The 17,773-nt window shown below is 42.6% G+C and overlaps 1 protein-coding gene across 4 annotated transcripts; it reads left to right on the top strand.

Annotated features, from left to right (window-relative positions):
* The first annotated feature begins 816 nt into the window (after nt 1-816).
* cdca2 (cell division cycle associated 2) lies at nt 817-15,442 on the top strand. 4 transcript variants are annotated; one of them, XM_083784288.1, is made up of 13 exons: nt 817-939; nt 2,667-2,800; nt 2,935-3,073; nt 3,787-3,920; nt 5,638-5,775; nt 8,589-8,709; nt 10,727-11,073; nt 11,435-11,486; nt 11,572-11,655; nt 11,864-12,060; nt 12,944-13,030; nt 13,707-13,839; nt 13,955-15,442. In XM_083784288.1, exons 1-13 carry the CDS (start codon nt 837-839, stop codon nt 15,052-15,054), a joined length of 2,769 nt encoding a protein of 922 aa, XP_083640414.1. In that variant the 5' UTR covers nt 817-836; the 3' UTR covers nt 15,055-15,442. The 4 variants fall into 4 exon arrangements, with proteins under 4 accessions (XP_083640414.1, XP_083640415.1, XP_083640413.1 ...); XM_083784289.1 differs by having other exon boundaries at nt 12,941-13,015; XM_083784287.1 differs by having other exon boundaries at nt 12,941-13,030.
* The last annotated feature ends 2,331 nt before the right edge of the window (nt 15,443-17,773 follow it).

Genomic DNA, 17,773 nt, shown 5'->3' with positions numbered 1-17,773 from the left:
TTTACATTTCAATAGCAGATTAATTCTCAAACAGTTTGGCCTATCTATTATGTGCGAGTGTTTCATTACACCTCTATCTATAATTATTTGCATCATGCTCTACCATGCTGCTCAACATACTTGGTTGACACAATTACATGGCTATATAAACTGCTTTGTTAAATGTTTTTTTTGAGGGGCCTATCCAGCTTTTGGTGTGTGCACGAACTTTGTCCTACCCATTGACAATGAATGGACAATGTTTCATAGTGTCTGGGCAAATCGACGTAGAACATGGTGTCTATTTTACGTCATGATGATAAGAGCCACCCTCACTTAGTTCACAAGGGTGTTATTTATTTTTTCTTTCTAGTAGGGCGATTCCTGTTGGGAACATGTGCCTCTCCGATTATGCCAAGTTGTACCTATTTTCAGGCTCTACAGTATCATTGTACTTAGGGGCCAGTCTATGACTTCAGATTGAGAGCATCAGCATTCTCCATATAATATACTGATGTCATACACTGTAACAGCCCATGACAACATATTGACATCCATATGTTGGCATAAAAGAGACAGACAAGATGGCTGCAGAGATCTCATTATTTATGTTTGTACCTATTCACAGTGCTATTTTTAATTTCTGTCTATGTCCCTCTAGCCTTTTATGAACGTATCTGTCTGTGACGCTACATACTATCCCTGATCGACATTCGACAATAACAGGATGTATACTTGACATGTAAACCAAACAAGATTTTAACAGATATACTTCTGGCTCGACTATGACATTTTGCATGATACTGTGATTAAAGTCTTTTCTGTTGCTGTAGATCATGGCTGGTGTAGACGCACCCATGGGTGAGGGTGATGCCTCATCCCCACTGGATTTCTCTCTTACACCTAGCCAGTTTGGCATCTCAACCCAGAGTTTCACCCCAGCGTCTTCAAGCCACAAAGGTGAGAGCCACAGGTCATTTCCTTAATTCATTTTCATTTCATAGTAAATAACTAAACATCAAGTGACACACAGTTGGGGTTTCTGCCAGGCACTTTTTTCTAAACGTGAAGTCACGTGCATCTCTGCTCTCTCCATTAGTCGCTGACTGCTTACTTGTGCATAAGAGTTTGGGTCCAGGCCCTGGTTTATAATTGTCAATTGGGTCCAGGTTGGTTCAGATTCTGTTACTTTGGTTCCTGGGATCTAGGGTCTGCAGTGCAACCAAGCAGCAGGCTTTCGGCAACTCTGACAATTTACCAGTCAATGTAAGCTCATAAAAATACATTTTAGCGGTTGTAAATTCGTATTGTTATGTTACTTAATAAAAGCTTATACTACAATTAAATGTTTTATCGGGGTGTGTATATAGTACAGAACGACTTACGGATCTATGGGCAGTGCATCGGAGTACAACAAAGGCTTTCCCTCTGATCGTTAGTTCAGTGCTAGACTGCTGCTCCATTGTTGGCTGGACCAGGAGGCAGGCCTAATGGACTTGCGTGTCTTTGACTGAGCTTATGGCAGCCTGTTGTGTCACTAGCAATATTGTAAGCATAATAATAATATTGTAGCATCGTGATATTTGGCCAAAGCTCCCTACCTTCCCCAGCTACATTTGGGGAAGGTGGTTGTTGCCCAGACAGGGGCCAGACTGGTGAACCGTGGGTCATGGGCCATGGCATGGGTTCAATAGTGGGTGAAATGAGTAATGGTGATATTTAGCAGTTTTCACTTAAACATAATATAATACTTATTGCACCACCACCTATTCTGGGGGAACATTTCACCAAAAGTAGCTGATCTACAATCTCACAAACTGTCAAGAGGTTGTGCAGCCTATATTTTGGTTCTTTGATTTTGTATATGTTTAAATTAGTCCTTTAATTTAGACATAAACCCATAATTGAATAAGTGTGGAAAAAATCATTAGTTTGTGATCAGATTGATCATGAACAGTAAAGACATCAGGATTAGGTTAAACCTGCCTGGTCCGGAGCAGGTTTAGCATTTGTTTCCATGGTAACTAGTGTGGCATTGCTTTCATGAAACCGAATCAAGCCTCAACATATCCAGGTTAACTGGCAAAATTAATCTGGGAAGATTAACCAGTTTATGAAACCGGTTAATCGCTGATCCAGGATATATTAAAAGCTCTCCATCTACGGGTCAGTCTGTGTCCCTATTTACTATTATCATGAAGTGTGAAAGAACAAGACTGTGGATACAAGCAGTAGAAATTAGTTTTAATCTCCCTTAAGGATAGAATAGGAACGTAGACGCTCGGTCACATATTAGAGGGATAGAGAATCACTGCTCCTTTCCTTTTTTAGTTCTGTACTTCTATTTTTTTATTTTTATTTTTCAACCGAGTCCTGACCCAAAAGTGAGTCCTCAGACATTCCTGCTGGATCACAAATTGAGAAATATGAGGTATTAACTAGATCATTATGTTGCCTTTTTATTATGGGTTAGATATTCTCTAGCACACTGGCTATAAAAAGTTGTTGATCTGTATTGGTTTTGCTTAGATCTCAGTATTTATATTTACATTTATAAACTACAAAGCATGGCACACAAACAAATGCACCAAATTTGTATGATAAACATTGCACGTTTGTGCTATAAATATGTGAGTGTGCATGCCGTTTTGGTCTATTATCACAGTCAAAGCTTTCTATAACTTCAGATAAGTCTCGTTTGGCTCAGCTGAAGAAGAGACGGATGTCGGCTATCGGGGTCCGGGGCTCACCAGAAATGAACTCTCTCATCCGGTTCATGGCAAAGCAGAGACTGAATACTCCTCCCACTCCACAAACTCCAGTGAGTCACACTGCTTTTGAGTAGAATGTTGGGGTCTGCACTGCACTGATGTACCGACAGACACCACTAGTTATTGTTAGAATGTTAAGTTCTGTCGTTTTAATTCTATTTTATTTTCCATCCTGCTTCACCAGCTGGACAGGGGAAGCTCATTGCTTCCCAATGTCTCGTCCACCCTGAAGCAGAAGATTGCTTCCTTCCAGACCCTGATGAATGTAGAGGACTGTGACGGCTACAATACCACTCAAAAGGAGAACAAAGATACAGGAGGAGGTATCTTTGCATTAGATTATTTCTCTGACGTCTCCCCTATAGTGTCATTTGTTTAACCCATTCTGGACGGGAACCCCTTTTGGTGTTTTAACTAAGCATTATGTTATACTTTAGCTATTGAAAAATGGCACATCTACAAGCTCATAGCACGCCACCGAGTGGCGCGCTACGAGCTTGTAGGTCTGCTATTTTTGAAAAATGGTAAAAATGCGGCGCAAATCTTTGAAAATATATATATATTCTTTCAGAGCGAACGTCTTTTTTTTATTTCGACGTCAGGCCTGTTAATGGCCTTTTTCCTAGTGGCTATTCCAGTGGCAATGTTTTGATGCCCTATTGAGACTTCCATCGGAAGCATCAATTCAAGACTGTTATGAACTCCTTCATTTATGCAACACCAGCCCCATCAGTTCGTAAAATCTTCAAGACGCTTTTGTTGTTGCTGTTTGGGCATTTGATTTTATTATTCTTCATTCACTTTGACTGCACTCTTTCTTTTCCTTTTTTTTATTACATTGTTTTACATGGAGACTCTCCCAGGTCCCTTTTTTGGTATTCCAAAATATTTTGTAACTTGTGTGTTGTTGACGGGTGGGTACAATTCTTCCTTGCTCACTCTTGCTCTCTGTCCCTGATGCAACTTTTCTCTTTCTGTGGATTCTAATAATATACCTGTTCCTCTCTGTCCCCTCCCTGCTCGCTCTCTCTCTCAGATGAGAGAAGCCCTGTTGGAGGGAAGGAAAACTTCCCGCCCCCAGTGAAGAGGAGGTGCACGGCCCACCTGGAGGAGAGTAGGGAGGCCAGTGCTCCTATCCTTGGGCGCACCAGTGTGGTGGAGGAACAGGAGGTAACCTCACTAATGACTGCAAACTTTACTTTAAGTGGGCCATGGTAAATAATTGATCTAAAAGTATGTTTCTCTGTACACTTGGTTTACTTTGAAACAGTTTATTTTTTAACTCTAGTGCAAGTACATTTCTATGGTGTCCTGAGCTGAACTTCCTGGGCATTGGTTTGAGAGGTAGATCTAAAATGATAGATTTTTCATCCCTTTGTGCTTTATTTTTCTGTTGTCATGCTATGTGCGTAAATCTCCAAATCCCGACACACGATTGCATTCACACCTCTCTCTCTCTCTCTCTCTCTCTCTCTCAATGACCATAAAACAGAGAGCAAAATATGGCATGTCTACTCTACTCTATCCTTTGACAAAACATTATAATGTCTTATCTTATCATAGCCCTGAAACAATACGACCATCATGTTTCATCGTCGTAGGGGGTGTCCCAATAGGCGAGGAAATGCACAATTCTCACATCCATGGACCATGTCGTGTGCGCTGGTGTAGCTGTCTTTACGCATGAGAATTAGGTGGTCTTTAGACGAGAAATAATGTATCGTTTGCTGGGGTCCCTTTAGACGAGAACGGCGTTTTGGCGAGGTGAAAACGCAACAAAGTGAAACCACATTCCAGAGTGGAAAAAAAACGGCGAATCCGCAAAACTTATGACATCATGGCTCACAAGTTACTGCATGTTTATTAGTTCCTACAATGAACCTCTCCTAACAAGCGCCGCTCATCAGCGATGGTGAATGTAAAACCATGATGTAAATGAAATGCTTTGTGATAGGTGGCAGGACAGCACCGTTTATGTAGCCTAATGTATTATAAAATATATAACCATCCTGTGTGCGCTCTCGTGTAAAGGGCCAATAAAAAATGAGAACGCAATGGGACTTTGCCATTTTATCTGGAGATGGTCGCCATCTAAAAGAGGCCTTAGTTTCACATGGCTATGCACACGCCACGCATTAACCACAGTTTATCTGTAGGTCTGCAATTAACCTATTATTCAAGCTTCGCCCTCACCAATACGAACATCTGGTGGCCACTGTGAACTGGACTAGTAGGCTGATATTATTTATTATGCACGTGCATGATTTTCAGGACACGCCCCCTCATCTAGACTGAGTGGCAAAACATTGAGCAGCGTTGGAAATCACTCAACCGTCCTGCGTACCACCTGTTTCTAAATGTCACATAATGTTAAATGCAATCAGACAGGACTTTTCTGTTTGGATGAATGGGCTGTCAAGGCCAGAAAGTAGTTTTTTTGCGTTCCCGCATAATTTCCAGGTACGATGATGTCACGTGCATACCCTCTATTGGATGCAGCATGCAGAGCCTTTGCTTGCTGGTGACGTGGTGCAATTGATGCAACAATGATACGTTATTAACACAGTGATATAAAAAATAAACAATCGGTTAGATATCCGTGTAGTCTCCAGGCGCAAGCTGCATTTCTCACCTATATTATAGTAAAAAATGATATGCCCTAAATGAGTGGTGATGTCATCGTTTCTCAAAAGCTCTGCTTCGCATGACTACACGGGTCCACTGATCCGGATATTTTGGAAAATCTTTACTTATTTATCCGTTTCCAAGTGGCCGGAAACGCTGTTTACGTGTGGCTGAAAGGCACAAATGTGCGTTTTGAAAAAAAGGATCCATATAGGTGTAGTCCAGGCCAAAGACAAACACTGATTTTATTGATTTCCCACAGACTGAAGGACCAAAGCCACTAGATGAGACTGTGAAAAAGTGTTTTTTCAAACCCATCCGTCTCAACTCGGAGCCACACATGATATTTAGTGATCTCCAGGCCCGTCCTCTCAAGTCGTGGATCCCTCATGAGACACGGGTAAGGTGTCCAAGATGCACATTGTACACCTATATACATATGACAAGTCACTAACTTGGTACTGCATTGCACGCTGCATGAACAGCATGAACCAAAGACTCCAATCATTGGTCTGTACAGCCTCACCCACAGTTTATTAATGCCACTGTCCTGTTTCCAGCATCACTGGCACTGTAAAAGACAAACTTATCTGCTCTGCTTCTGTGGCAGATTCTCGTCCTCAACTATTGCTGTCGCTGTTGTGTGTGTACAAAGAAAAGTCAAAGTATTCAATCAAGGAGAACTATAAAACTGTGACAAATGCCTTCTAAATCAGTAGTTCTCACATTTTCGATGTGAAGATCGTTCAAAAATGGTAAATGTACAAGCTTGTAAATCTATTTTTTTAAAAGCCAACGCTAAGAAAGTAAAACAACAGATGTTTTTTATGAGTTAAAGACATTGTCAAATCAATATTGCCTGGCAAGCTCTGGAAATTGGCTATTCGGATGAGAATCTCACACGGCAGTAAGCTAACTTAGTCTATACCCAGGGGCTTGCAACTACAGATCCCATGGCAGCATAGCACATGACGAATAAAGAGAATTTCAGAAATATCTTTTCTGCAATGGTCAATGTCTTTTCAGATTGTTTGAAGAAAACTGAAAATGCATGAGAACAGCCACATAATATAAATGTAACCATCCGCCGATCGGTTGGTTATTTCACTGTAGCACGTTGAGTTCTACGGTGGGTTCTTGCTGACACTTGAGACTTGTTTTGTAATAAACTGCTCTTAACCCATTCTGGGCGGGCACCCATTTTGGTGTCAGCATCATGTCATGCTTTAGCTATTTAAAAATAGCAGATCTACAAGCTCATATCGCGCCACCGAGTGGCGCGATACGAGCTTGTAGGTCTGCTGTTTTTGAAAAAGTCGAAGAACGACTGACATTTTTAGAATCTGATCTCAGGTCAGAATGAGTTAATCAACCAGTGTGTGTCCAGTGGAAACCTCGTATGAATCAGGTCAGAATGGGTTAAGTGTACATGAACAACACAGTAATATAATATGACTAATATATGGTATGCCAAGTCTATGTAGCCCATCCTGGCTGTGCCTGCTACTTATGCGTATACATTTTATAACAGCAGTCTGCTCTCTTTCTGCTGGCTCTCTGGCATTGTGTGTGTGTGTGTGTGTGTGTGTGTGTGTGTGTGTGTGTGTGTGTGTGTAGCCCAGAGGCCAGGTCCAGCACACTACTATAAATAAAAGAGGAGACCACAATTAGACATTTGGAAACGCCAGCTAATCTATTAAAGGGATCGGATAATTCGCCCAAGAAAATAAGAAAAACCCTTCATTTCTATGCCATCTATTGTATTCTTCCATTCACCGTTAAGGAAATAATGCTGTTCAGTGGTGATCATGTACGTAGGCATGAAGCCGTTCCTGGAAGTCCTCTGGTGGGCCATTTGGATGCATTATACATGGAGACAAAACTGCTATCTGTCAATCTGGGAACACATGGGGCAGGCAAAAAAGGGAGGAAAAAAATGGCTGCCTTGTGTGTTGTCGCCCAATAGACTGTGAATAACGGGGTGTTGTCCTGTTTGGTCCACCCTCCACTTCCAGCGGGGGCGCTTATGTTTTCATTCCACTAATCCCCAATGTACACACATTCTGAATGCCCCTGCCAACAGATTCAGTAGCCGTAGCGCAGAGATTAGGTATTGGGTATGTAATGTTAGTAGTGAATAAATGCATCACTTTACAAAAGCACAATAACTTGTCTATGTAGTTGCATCAATGTGTCTTTAAAATAAATGTTAAATCTAAAATACATTGTTGCCTTGTTTTAAAGGGCGTATCTGATTCTTTAAACGACTTACGTAAAAGCACCAAACGGTGCAACTCTACTGTGCTCCGAGACAGTGTTTACGGCTAACTTCAGATCCAGCCCCAGGACTACACTATCCGGAAATTGCTGTGAAATACTGTCCATGTTATGTATTTGATGGTGGACATTTTTATTTAAGAAAACTGATGCTTTAAAAAAATTATAGTGTAGCCTCACTATACTTTTTACTCAGACTCCAGAGGCTCTGATTCATCAGTGTGATGAGACTGCGAGAGAAATGAGTGTCTGTCTCGGTGTGAACTGGTCTTATACATTAATAATGTTTTAATGGTGTTTAAAGGACAACTTTAGTTTTTTTCAACCAAGGTTCATGTTTTAGGTTGTTATTAGAGGAAGTAAAAGATGAGTCTTATTTTATTTTTCATTTACTGCTTTCTTTCGTTTTAGGGATTTTAGCTCTTTTTGACAGGGGGGCGGGGGCATTCGAGCATGGGGCTAAATATGTATTTTTTTACAACATTTTATGGTGATTTGGCCACAGCAAGGTAGCCTACTGGGGCTTATACTGTGTGTATAGGCTCAATATGTCAGTTTGACACATTCAATAGATCCCGTGATCTTTTGTGGTCAGATGCAATTTCTTGGGGTTTATTAGGACTATAGTAAATAATAAATAAATAAAACATTTACCCCATGCTCGAATGCCTGTCAAAAACTGCTAAAATCCCCAAAACAAAAGAAAGCAGCAAATGAAAGAATTAACACTCACCTTTTATTTTCTCTAATAACAACCTAAAACATGAACCTTGGTTGAAAAAAAACTAAAGTTGTCCTTTAAGTGTGTAATATAGAATATTTCAGATCTTGGAGTTGTAGGTATATATTTCTCCAATCTTCCACATGCTCCTCCATTCTGGTTTCACAATCCCACCGAGATTGTTTACCCTGTCTGTTCTGCCTATCCTCCGACAGGAACCTCCGTTTGAAGTTCAACGTCTCAGCCGACCACTGCCTGAGGCCGCAGCAGCAGTGCCCGGCTTACTGCCCACACCACCCTCTCCTCACTGCTCCATGTTGGAGTTGAAGTCCACAGGTAAACATGCGGACACTAATTGGTTCACACCAGAGAAGCCAACCAGCTTTTATCTGTCTCTGTAACCCCAGCCTTCGATTTACCACACGCGTCTATGTGCTTCTATGGAGTATATACTCGGGGTAGAATAGCAATGTTTTGTTTTTGAAACTGGAAAGGCCCTTGCAGGGCTTTCTATAAGGATATGGAGTAACAAGCCAGTAGGAAAGGGTGTTAACAACGCTCCCATATACTTTTATTATGAATGTGGTGAATATGCATATTATCAATATTTTGGTGTGCGAAATAACTTGCTCTTTTGGCCACAAATATTTTGGCACTTAAGCTATGACTTCACTGTTTTTAGTATGCACTGTGCAGAGATAACAAGAATGACAATGCAGAAGTAATGGTCTTGGTCCCCATCTGGCTACCAATAGTTCCAAACACTGCTGTGTAGTTTCAACATTGAATCCTCATGTGTTGATGAAGCACACCTGATTGTGCCATGGGGAGATCCAAGGTTGTCAATGGGTCAGGGAAAAAGTAGCCAGCGGGCCAGGTAGATTCCCCAGAGAACAACCTTTTGGCCATAAAATAATCTGGGTGTAGTCATACGTATATTGTACAGTATATTTTGATGACCTGATTGTAAACACATGTGAATTATTATAAAGGAGAATTATGCTTCTTGCTTTTCTCTATTTTAGTCCACAGTCTGTGAATAGTTTTTTTTTCTCGTGAATAGTACTTTTTTTTTTGTCTGTCTGGCTTTGCTTTTGCTCTGGATCTGAAATTGATTTTTGCAGTCCCCTGGGAAAATGTGTGGGAACTTTATTTTATTATAGTAGATTCTGTCTACCTTTCAGATAAACATTTATAGGTCCCCACACACACGGAAAATGCCGTATGTACAATATTGATTCTTGAGCAGTGACGCAAATGGCCTGCATCCTTAGACTCACTAAATTGAGAGGACGCAATCATGCCACCCTCCGGGATTTCCTGGGATGCAATACTCTACTCTAATGTCATTGAAGTAAGACTCATTAATGTCCCTGGGACCCATTTAAAAGACCACCCGTGGGTCCCGGGACCCATTACAAAGATTACATTGAAATTTACATCACTGAGGGTTTTAGCTCTTGCCCCTTTTTGTAAACTATTAGTTGTTGGTTATAGCTATATAGATCCATCTCTCCATAACTATTTAACGTCTGATGCTCACATAATTATCATTAGTTATCTTGCTTGGTGTGGCTGGCTCTTGATACCTTCCTTGTAAAAAGACGTAATGGTAGTGGTTAGTTTAAACAAATCAACATAGCATTCTAATACTGTTTTAATAGGCCTGTGTTGTATGCTGGCTTGAGGACTTTAACTATGAAGTATGTATGTTAGAGTTTTTTTTTTTTTTTTTACAAAATCTAATTTATGATTTTCAATCTCATCACGTTGGAAATATAAACATTACTCAAAAGATGGCTGGCATGAGCTAATGCTAACATTAGCCTTTTCTTACAATGGAGGTTTGTGTGTCTGTTGCTGTTCATTCCCTATGGTGCTGAAATTCTCCCGCAAGTCATGTAGGCTACTAGTCTTGTTATTGCAGGCAGGTTGGGGAGTCACGAGTGGCATTCACCTGTGTTGAGCACCCAGCAGCAGAAATGTAAATCGGCGACGACCATGGTGCAATGTTTGGCATGCACAAGCTTGTTGTTATGCTTGTTTTATGCACCTGTTATGCTTATGCTTGTTTTAATCTAACATCATCTCACTCTAACATCACCTAATCCACCCAGCTGAGTTAAGACAAAATGTATCATGTTCAATGCGCTCCTTGCACATGCCCTCTACTTTGTGGATATACTCGTTGACACCATTGGGTTCTCTTTTATTTACTGCTTCAAATCAAGCCTCGGGTGCAAGAAAAGGTTGATTGTTCAATTTAAAAATGGTACTTATTTCTGATGGATCACAACAGAATAGCTGTGAAGTTGTGCTGTTAACATTCTAAAGTACATTTGTCTCTCTGCAGCCAAGAGTGATTCTTCCGAAACTGATGACTCTGAGGCAAATCCAAAACAGAAGAGACGTGTGCATTTTGGCATGCCACTCTCCCCTGAGGTATTTGACCGGAACTTTCCCCCGAGCACCCCGCTGAAGAAGGGGTCCACCCCTGCCCGGTCTGCCACTCCGGGAGACCGTCTCCGTCCAGCGCTGAAGACTCCCCAGAGGAGTGAACCCCGACTAGCCACCCCCTCGGCACAGCCTGGCCTCGGTAGCCCCTTGGACTTGGGAGCGTCGCCTATACTATCGTATTCGCTCACTCGTCGTCGCAAGGTATCGTGTCCTGAAGAGGATGGTGTGGAGACATGCGAAAAGGTATGCATGTCGGAACTAAAAAGATGTTTTGTTTGTTTTCTTGTACTTTAATTGGTTTAGAAGGCCAAGTGCCATGGTGGCCTCATCATAGTTATAGTTACTGCATCGTAAGAACAAACTCTGTTTTTCAATTCAACAGCCAATATATGCACACAAACGGCTATGCGTCCTATAAAGTATCATTGAGCAAGGCACTGTATCCAAACTGGCTCATTCTTTGTGTCCGTTCAAAGCCAAAAGAAAAACTGTCTCACTAAATCCACAATGCCAGGCCCAGGGTCTGTATGTGTATGACATTTGCGATATTATGACTTGCCTATAAGTTAATTAAATCATGACCGTTTGCTTAATGTTCCTTTAGATTTCATTCCCCTCCCTGGATGAAATGGACAATGTGTTGACCGAAAAAACAGGTTGGTTGCCAGTAGCTACTGTGATGGAAGAAATCATCCTATTCAAACATGCTGGATGTGACCGTTCTCTCCATACCGTTTTCAGAAGGCATGTCGGAGGAGGCCCAGCCGCTGAATTTAAACACTGCCTTCCAAGAAGAGTCTCTCGCGGACACAGGGACCGGTGACGGTGAGTGCATTTTATATCGGTTCACTTTGGACAACTTCACCAATATTGTCCTTCTGAGGGCTTCTTGGTGCTCTTTGAGTTGGTAGTTTCATCAGTCTGCAGATTGGCCATTCCGATTGTTAAAGCAATATGGGATATTATTTTATTAACGCATGTGATTTTGCAGTGCATTTCCAGTTCAAGATTAACGTTTGTCTCTGGCTTGTAGACTCTGTCCCAGAGCCTCGGGCTGTGCCCTGTGCTGCTTCTGAGATTGAAATGCAAGAGGGGTTTAAAGCCCATCCCCAACCAGAGGCAGAGAACGTGGTGGAACTACCAGCTCCAGCATGCTCTACCACCAGGAAAAGAAAGGTCGGCTGTCTTCAGGGAGGGTCGGATCAGCCTGCACACTCTTTCTGTGGAAATGTAAGACAAGATCCTTTGTGTACCACATTCACACCTGGGAGCTGTCCAGTATAACCATGCTGTTTGACTGTTTATAACCACTGAGACACTCTGCAGAATCAATTTAGTGCAGCTGCAGACTAGTAGTTATTGATACCATTTGAGTAGTTGGTATTAGCATTAATTGAATTCAACAGTAACAATATTATACTTAAACAAATTACTGTCTTCCCTGTGAGAAATATTATACTTAAACACTTTCAGCGCCTCCTGCTGGCCATTTGAATTGAATTGACTGGCCATTTGAATTGAACCTTTTCGAGCAGCAACCGACATGTCACCACAAGCGGTAACATGGCTGGCGCGATGGGGTTAAAAATCACTGTTTACATCTGAACGCTGGGCGGTTTGGACTAAAACAACAACTTTGTAGTATTCTTCGGAGAAAACGAGCAACAAAGAAATGACAATGAGTGGATCCTTATGGGAGGCACGCGCATTGTTCCTCCTCACGATGGGAAGAAGCACGGAAGCTTCGGCTGCATGGTACTAATTCAACCCTTACTACACGCCATCCGACGGGTTGCGAGGCGATCTGGCGTCCATCGTGTTAAACATTGTGTGCAATCACCCCATGTGGTGCCCAAGACGCCTGGGGACGTCTTTGGGGCAATTATTATTATTAATTTTTTTAATCGGCCATATCAGCTGGGCACTAATTGACTGAGAATTCCGTCAAAAGCAGACAACAGTTGGATTTTAAATGACAGAATATTCTGCCAATTTAAAGTTAATATGAAGTGTGTGTGTGTGGGGTATGGCATTTTTGTGTATATGACTAGTGTGTGAGACTGTGTGTGTGCTTATAATAAATCCTGGTGTCATTTCTCCATTCCTTCAGCAGCCTGAGGACAGTGGTGAGCCTGTGAAGAGATTGAAGCGCTCAGCTGCCAAAGCTGCCACTGGGAAGATGAAGGTGAGGAAGATGATGGTGAGTCAGCCATGGCCCTCCACCCACCCCCCCCCCCCCACCCCCACTTTAACTCTCAGACCATTCATACCCGACTGTCTGTCCAATAACAACGTATAGTCTGTCGACACTTGACAAACAGGCTGATGTGAACACATCGTGTACACTTGCTGATCCTGGCTCAAAGGGGCTTTGGGAACTCACTCTAAGGTCTCGGCTCCTCCAAATGCAAATGATTATTTGCAACAAATTAATTCAGGGTCAAGCTGGAAGACAGTGTGGAGTGAGCAGAAAGTTGGGTATTTTAATTTGGCTATAGTGTGTGTGTGTGTGTGTGTGTGTCTGACTGGCTCGTGGTCGTATGCTACATATGAATAGCTAGATGATAGTAGTTGATATGCGATCGAGTAAACGGGCAACACTTCCATTTGTTTAAAAAAAAAAAAAAAAATGCTTTTATCTCAGATTATTTTCCCAGATTTCAATAATAATCAAATCTTTATTCATAACTAAAGCGTTGCTGATCACGGTAACAAAAGTTTCGGGTGAATAAAAATACCATTGCGGCAGAATTTACGGTTTTCACTTCCAATTCAGGGCTTCAAAACAAAAGCTCCGAATGGAAATATTGCTGCAGGTCCTAATTAATACCAGGCAGGGAATGTGTTAATTAAAATATCTTCTGCTTCTCCTTCAGGCTGCCTCAAATCGTCGCTGGTCTAAGGAGGTAGACCTATCACTGTATGGCTCCAGAATCTATGCCTCCAAAGACCCCACCCTGAGCCCCGTCCGAGAGACCCTTAACGGAGGCTTATCTTCACTACGCACGGGTATACAGTATTCATATGCACGATGTATCATGTATTACTGTCAACTCTGTTTCCCACACTTCCACACTTCACCGTAACCTCACTCCTAAACACAACCCTTTCCTTGCCTCCACAGCCTCTGATGAAGAATCAACTCTGTCCCTTCCTACTGAAGCAGAGTTCCTCAACAGTGACCCCATTACAGGAGTCCTCACAGCTGCCACTCAGCCGCATGACTGCTCCTCCGCCAATAATAAGACTGTTGAGACAGAGGACGTCAGTCCCACAGACCAGTTGGAAAAGCCCTCAGAAGACCCTGTTGAAATCTTCACCCCCAGGATGGGAAAGCTAACGCGCAAGACCCGGAGCTGGTCAACGCCAAGCTCCAATGCCATGTTGGCGGTGAAGAGCAACCGTGTGAAAGTGAAAGGTAGAGGGGGGAAGGGCAGAAAGGTGAGTGTTCCTGTTGATCCCTGGCTCAGCGGGGAGCCACAGAGCCCACCCCAGACTGAATCAACAGGACATGAACATGGTGAAAACCACGCCACCATAAGCCATTTGGCAACGGAGTCCCTTTCTAGACAGAGTGTACCTGAGAACACTGAGGTTTGCAATGATGAGCAGTGTCCCCAAATTTCGGTTCTAGAGGCACAATGCACAGAGGGGGGTAAGAATGAGGAATGCCACACAAGTCTAAATGAACCTGTCGACACTTGCATAGATGTAGAAATCGCTAACCCTGTGAGTATGTCAGAGTTGGCACACCAAAACCCAGTTCAGCGACGAGTTGGAAATGACCTCATCCTGCAGGAGGGTAAGGTGGCAGCCAACCAGACAGAAGGAAATGACCTCATCCTGCAGGAGGTTAAGGTGGCAGCCAACCAGACAGAAGAGTGCAAATTGGTCCAGGGAGAAACGGGGCCACCAACCAGTCAGCTGGACTTCTCCAGTTCTGACAACCAGCCAGCAAACCCACATCTTGCTCCCTGGCAGGCCGACTTCAATGTGGAGGATGTCTTCAAACCGATAACCTCCAGGGGGCGCTCTGTGCGTCGTAGCCTGAGGAACCGGAGCACAGTGACTCTCAGTGACGCGTGCGGGGAGAGCAGCTCAGGGATGGCCTGGGTCCCCCAAACCTCCCCAGACTCCATCAGGATGTTGCGCAGGAGGTCCCGTAAACTGCACAGCGCTGTCTCACACCTCTCGGATGTTCCCCCCTCATCCTGCTCTTCCTGAGGAGGGACATGGGTGAGTTCTCTCCCATGTCCACCAAGCAAATCAGCTCCTTGGACTATAGACCTACTTGATTTTACTGTGAGTTTTGGCAGTAAATTGGTTAACATTTTAAATGTATATATTCACATATTGTCTTTGTGCATTTATAAAGATGTGATTCATCACAGTCAACTTGATCGGGAGTTGAAAACAAAGACACTATTTGTTTTAATATATATTAGAAGTGCCACTCTAGAACCCTGTTTGATATTCAAGCCCTACATGTCTAAGAGAAATTAGATGATTAGCATTTTGTTCTTTTCAACTTTGATATTGGCCATAACGCCTGCAACAATCTGGGAGAATGTTGTTAATTTCTTTTTTTAATGATTCATTTTTACACTGTCATAGACTGTGCAAATATTAAAGCTTTTAAGTTTGTCTGCAATCACTCCATCAGTGTTTCATTTAATTACTTCCAGAACTTGGACATCGTTGCTATCGGGCAGAAACCTTATATTTCAATTTTTCTTTTTGGTAAATTATTGACCTACCTACTTCGTCGTAGAAGAGTGCTAAAGTAGACAATTGGTGATGTACAAGCTCACAGCGTATTAACATGAGCTTATGACTAAATGATCTATTGGATAACTTTTTCTTCTTGAAAATAATGATTTTACACATACAAGGTTGTGACTTGACACCAACGATATATTCATCTAGTCAAGAATAGTTCTATAAACCGAGGCTAGGATTTTGGCCTTAGCTAAATTAATAAATAAACCAAATGAGTCATAGGAGGAGGGAATAAGGATTTGAATCGTTTAAAATAAATGTATTTTCTATGGATAGGTAGACTGCTGACACTATTTGCTTGTCATATCACCCTTAAATGTATGCCATTGAGTGTATTTAAACCCTGAATGAGGTGGAGAAAAAGGGATACAAATGGTTTCTGATTCTCTTTATATTGACTATAGCCTGTGTCACACATCAGGCCTGCTCAGTAATTTGTAGCCAGCTTCCTCTCCTGCAACTAAGACGATCAATAGACTGAGAGCCCAATCATCTCTACTGACCAGCTCTGGATCAATATGGCAGCCTGTGTTTTGAATCACGCAGCGTGTTCACCATCACCCTCCAAAGCCAGTGGATTGAGTAGCTCCCAATCAATAACTCCTCTTCCTTTATGCATAGGTGGAGATGGATGTTGTGTTCTATCTATCCAAGTCTGGCTTCCCCTCATCTATCCATCCACTGCATGTACAATAAATAACAGTTGATTGGGCGATTGATCCTACTCTCTTGCCTATCGAAGGTGGATGTTCTGTTAATGTTATAGTAATAGAGAAACTCTGCCAAAGTGAAATTGTCGACTTAAAATATGTGACACGTTTACTGAATAATAATTTAATTTGAGTTATGTTTTTCCAGTGATGGAAATTATTGTTGACATACTAGTTATGCCCAGGAGAGGTCACCCTCTGCACTGTGGATCCAGAATCATTTTTCAGTACAAATGCTGCACAAGCAGGGGAACGGGGACACTGAAGAGATTTTGAGTTCATGGTTACATTTTTATGGAATTAATCACTTGTGCTTTGAAATGATGACGGGTGACTTGGCCACATGGATAACTAAATTCATGAATGGAGGTTACTTACGGATATCGGGATATGCCTGCTTGTCATTGTGGCTAAACTAAATAAATGAAACTTTTGAATTGAGTGGAAGTTAATTGTCAATATCAATTTGTGGTTTCTGATGGTTTCATACAAGTGCTGAAGTTCCAGAGAAAGTGCAGTCGAGAGACCAGTGCAGTAGCTGTGCTAGAATGCTGTAGGGAAATTGGTCTTTGAGTGATGCATGAGGCCAAGCCATCCATCACTGGGCAAATTGACTCGCTCCTTACCGTATATCAAGTTGAACTGAGTTAGCTGAAGGACACCAGAGGGTGTTTTGGCTCAAAGTCCATGCCATGTTTTCAGCTGAAATCCCAGCCTAGCCAAGTAGTCACCATAGAGCTGTAAAGGAGTAGTCGCAGAGGAAGATGGATGGCTGTGATGGTGGCTGAAAAGGTGGCTTTTTCCTGGTGTTGGTGACATGTCGCCATCTTGTGGACGTGATGTGACACTGCATTTATAAAGACGCGATTTATCACCGTCAACTTGATCGGCTGCTGGTAGGCGCTGCGTATAACTTGCAGCGTAAAACAAAAAATAAGTCTTGGGGGTCGTTTGGTTTGTTCCTGGTACCTTTGCCTCAGTAGCAGAAGCTTAATTTGATCGTTTAATTGTCAATGTGTAAATCGTCAATTAACATGACTGTTAGCCTACTTTCCACAGTGACTGTCCTAAAATGTTTTAATGTGTTGGGAGTTTCGGGACGAATTGGCTTGTTTTATGGCGGGTCTCGTCTGTGGATAGATACACAAGTTAATTGCAGGCAGCACCTTCATGCAAGTAGGGGGGTGGGTGCGCGCGCGCGTGCAGGCACAGATAGACCGACTGCATGTGTGTAGGCTACAAGACAAGTGCGAGTAGGGGTGTGAAGCTGTCCCCGGCAGGCCGCAGACGGGCATAGAGAAGACTGCTTACAAGAGAACAATGGGCTCCTTTGACCAAAACGACGCCCCCAAGACATGTGGCCTCCTGTCACCGTGGCAACCCCCCCATGGGACGGGGGAGCGGACTGACAGCTGGGGAAGGGGGACTTACAAAAATGGAGTCCATTTCTTTCC

This window comes from Protomyctophum parallelum (assembly GCF_964188405.1).
Source record: "Protomyctophum parallelum genome assembly, chromosome: 15".
NCBI classification, from domain to species: domain Eukaryota; kingdom Metazoa; phylum Chordata; class Actinopteri; order Myctophiformes; family Myctophidae; genus Protomyctophum; species Protomyctophum parallelum.
This window is presented reverse-complemented; position numbering and strand designations above follow the sequence as displayed.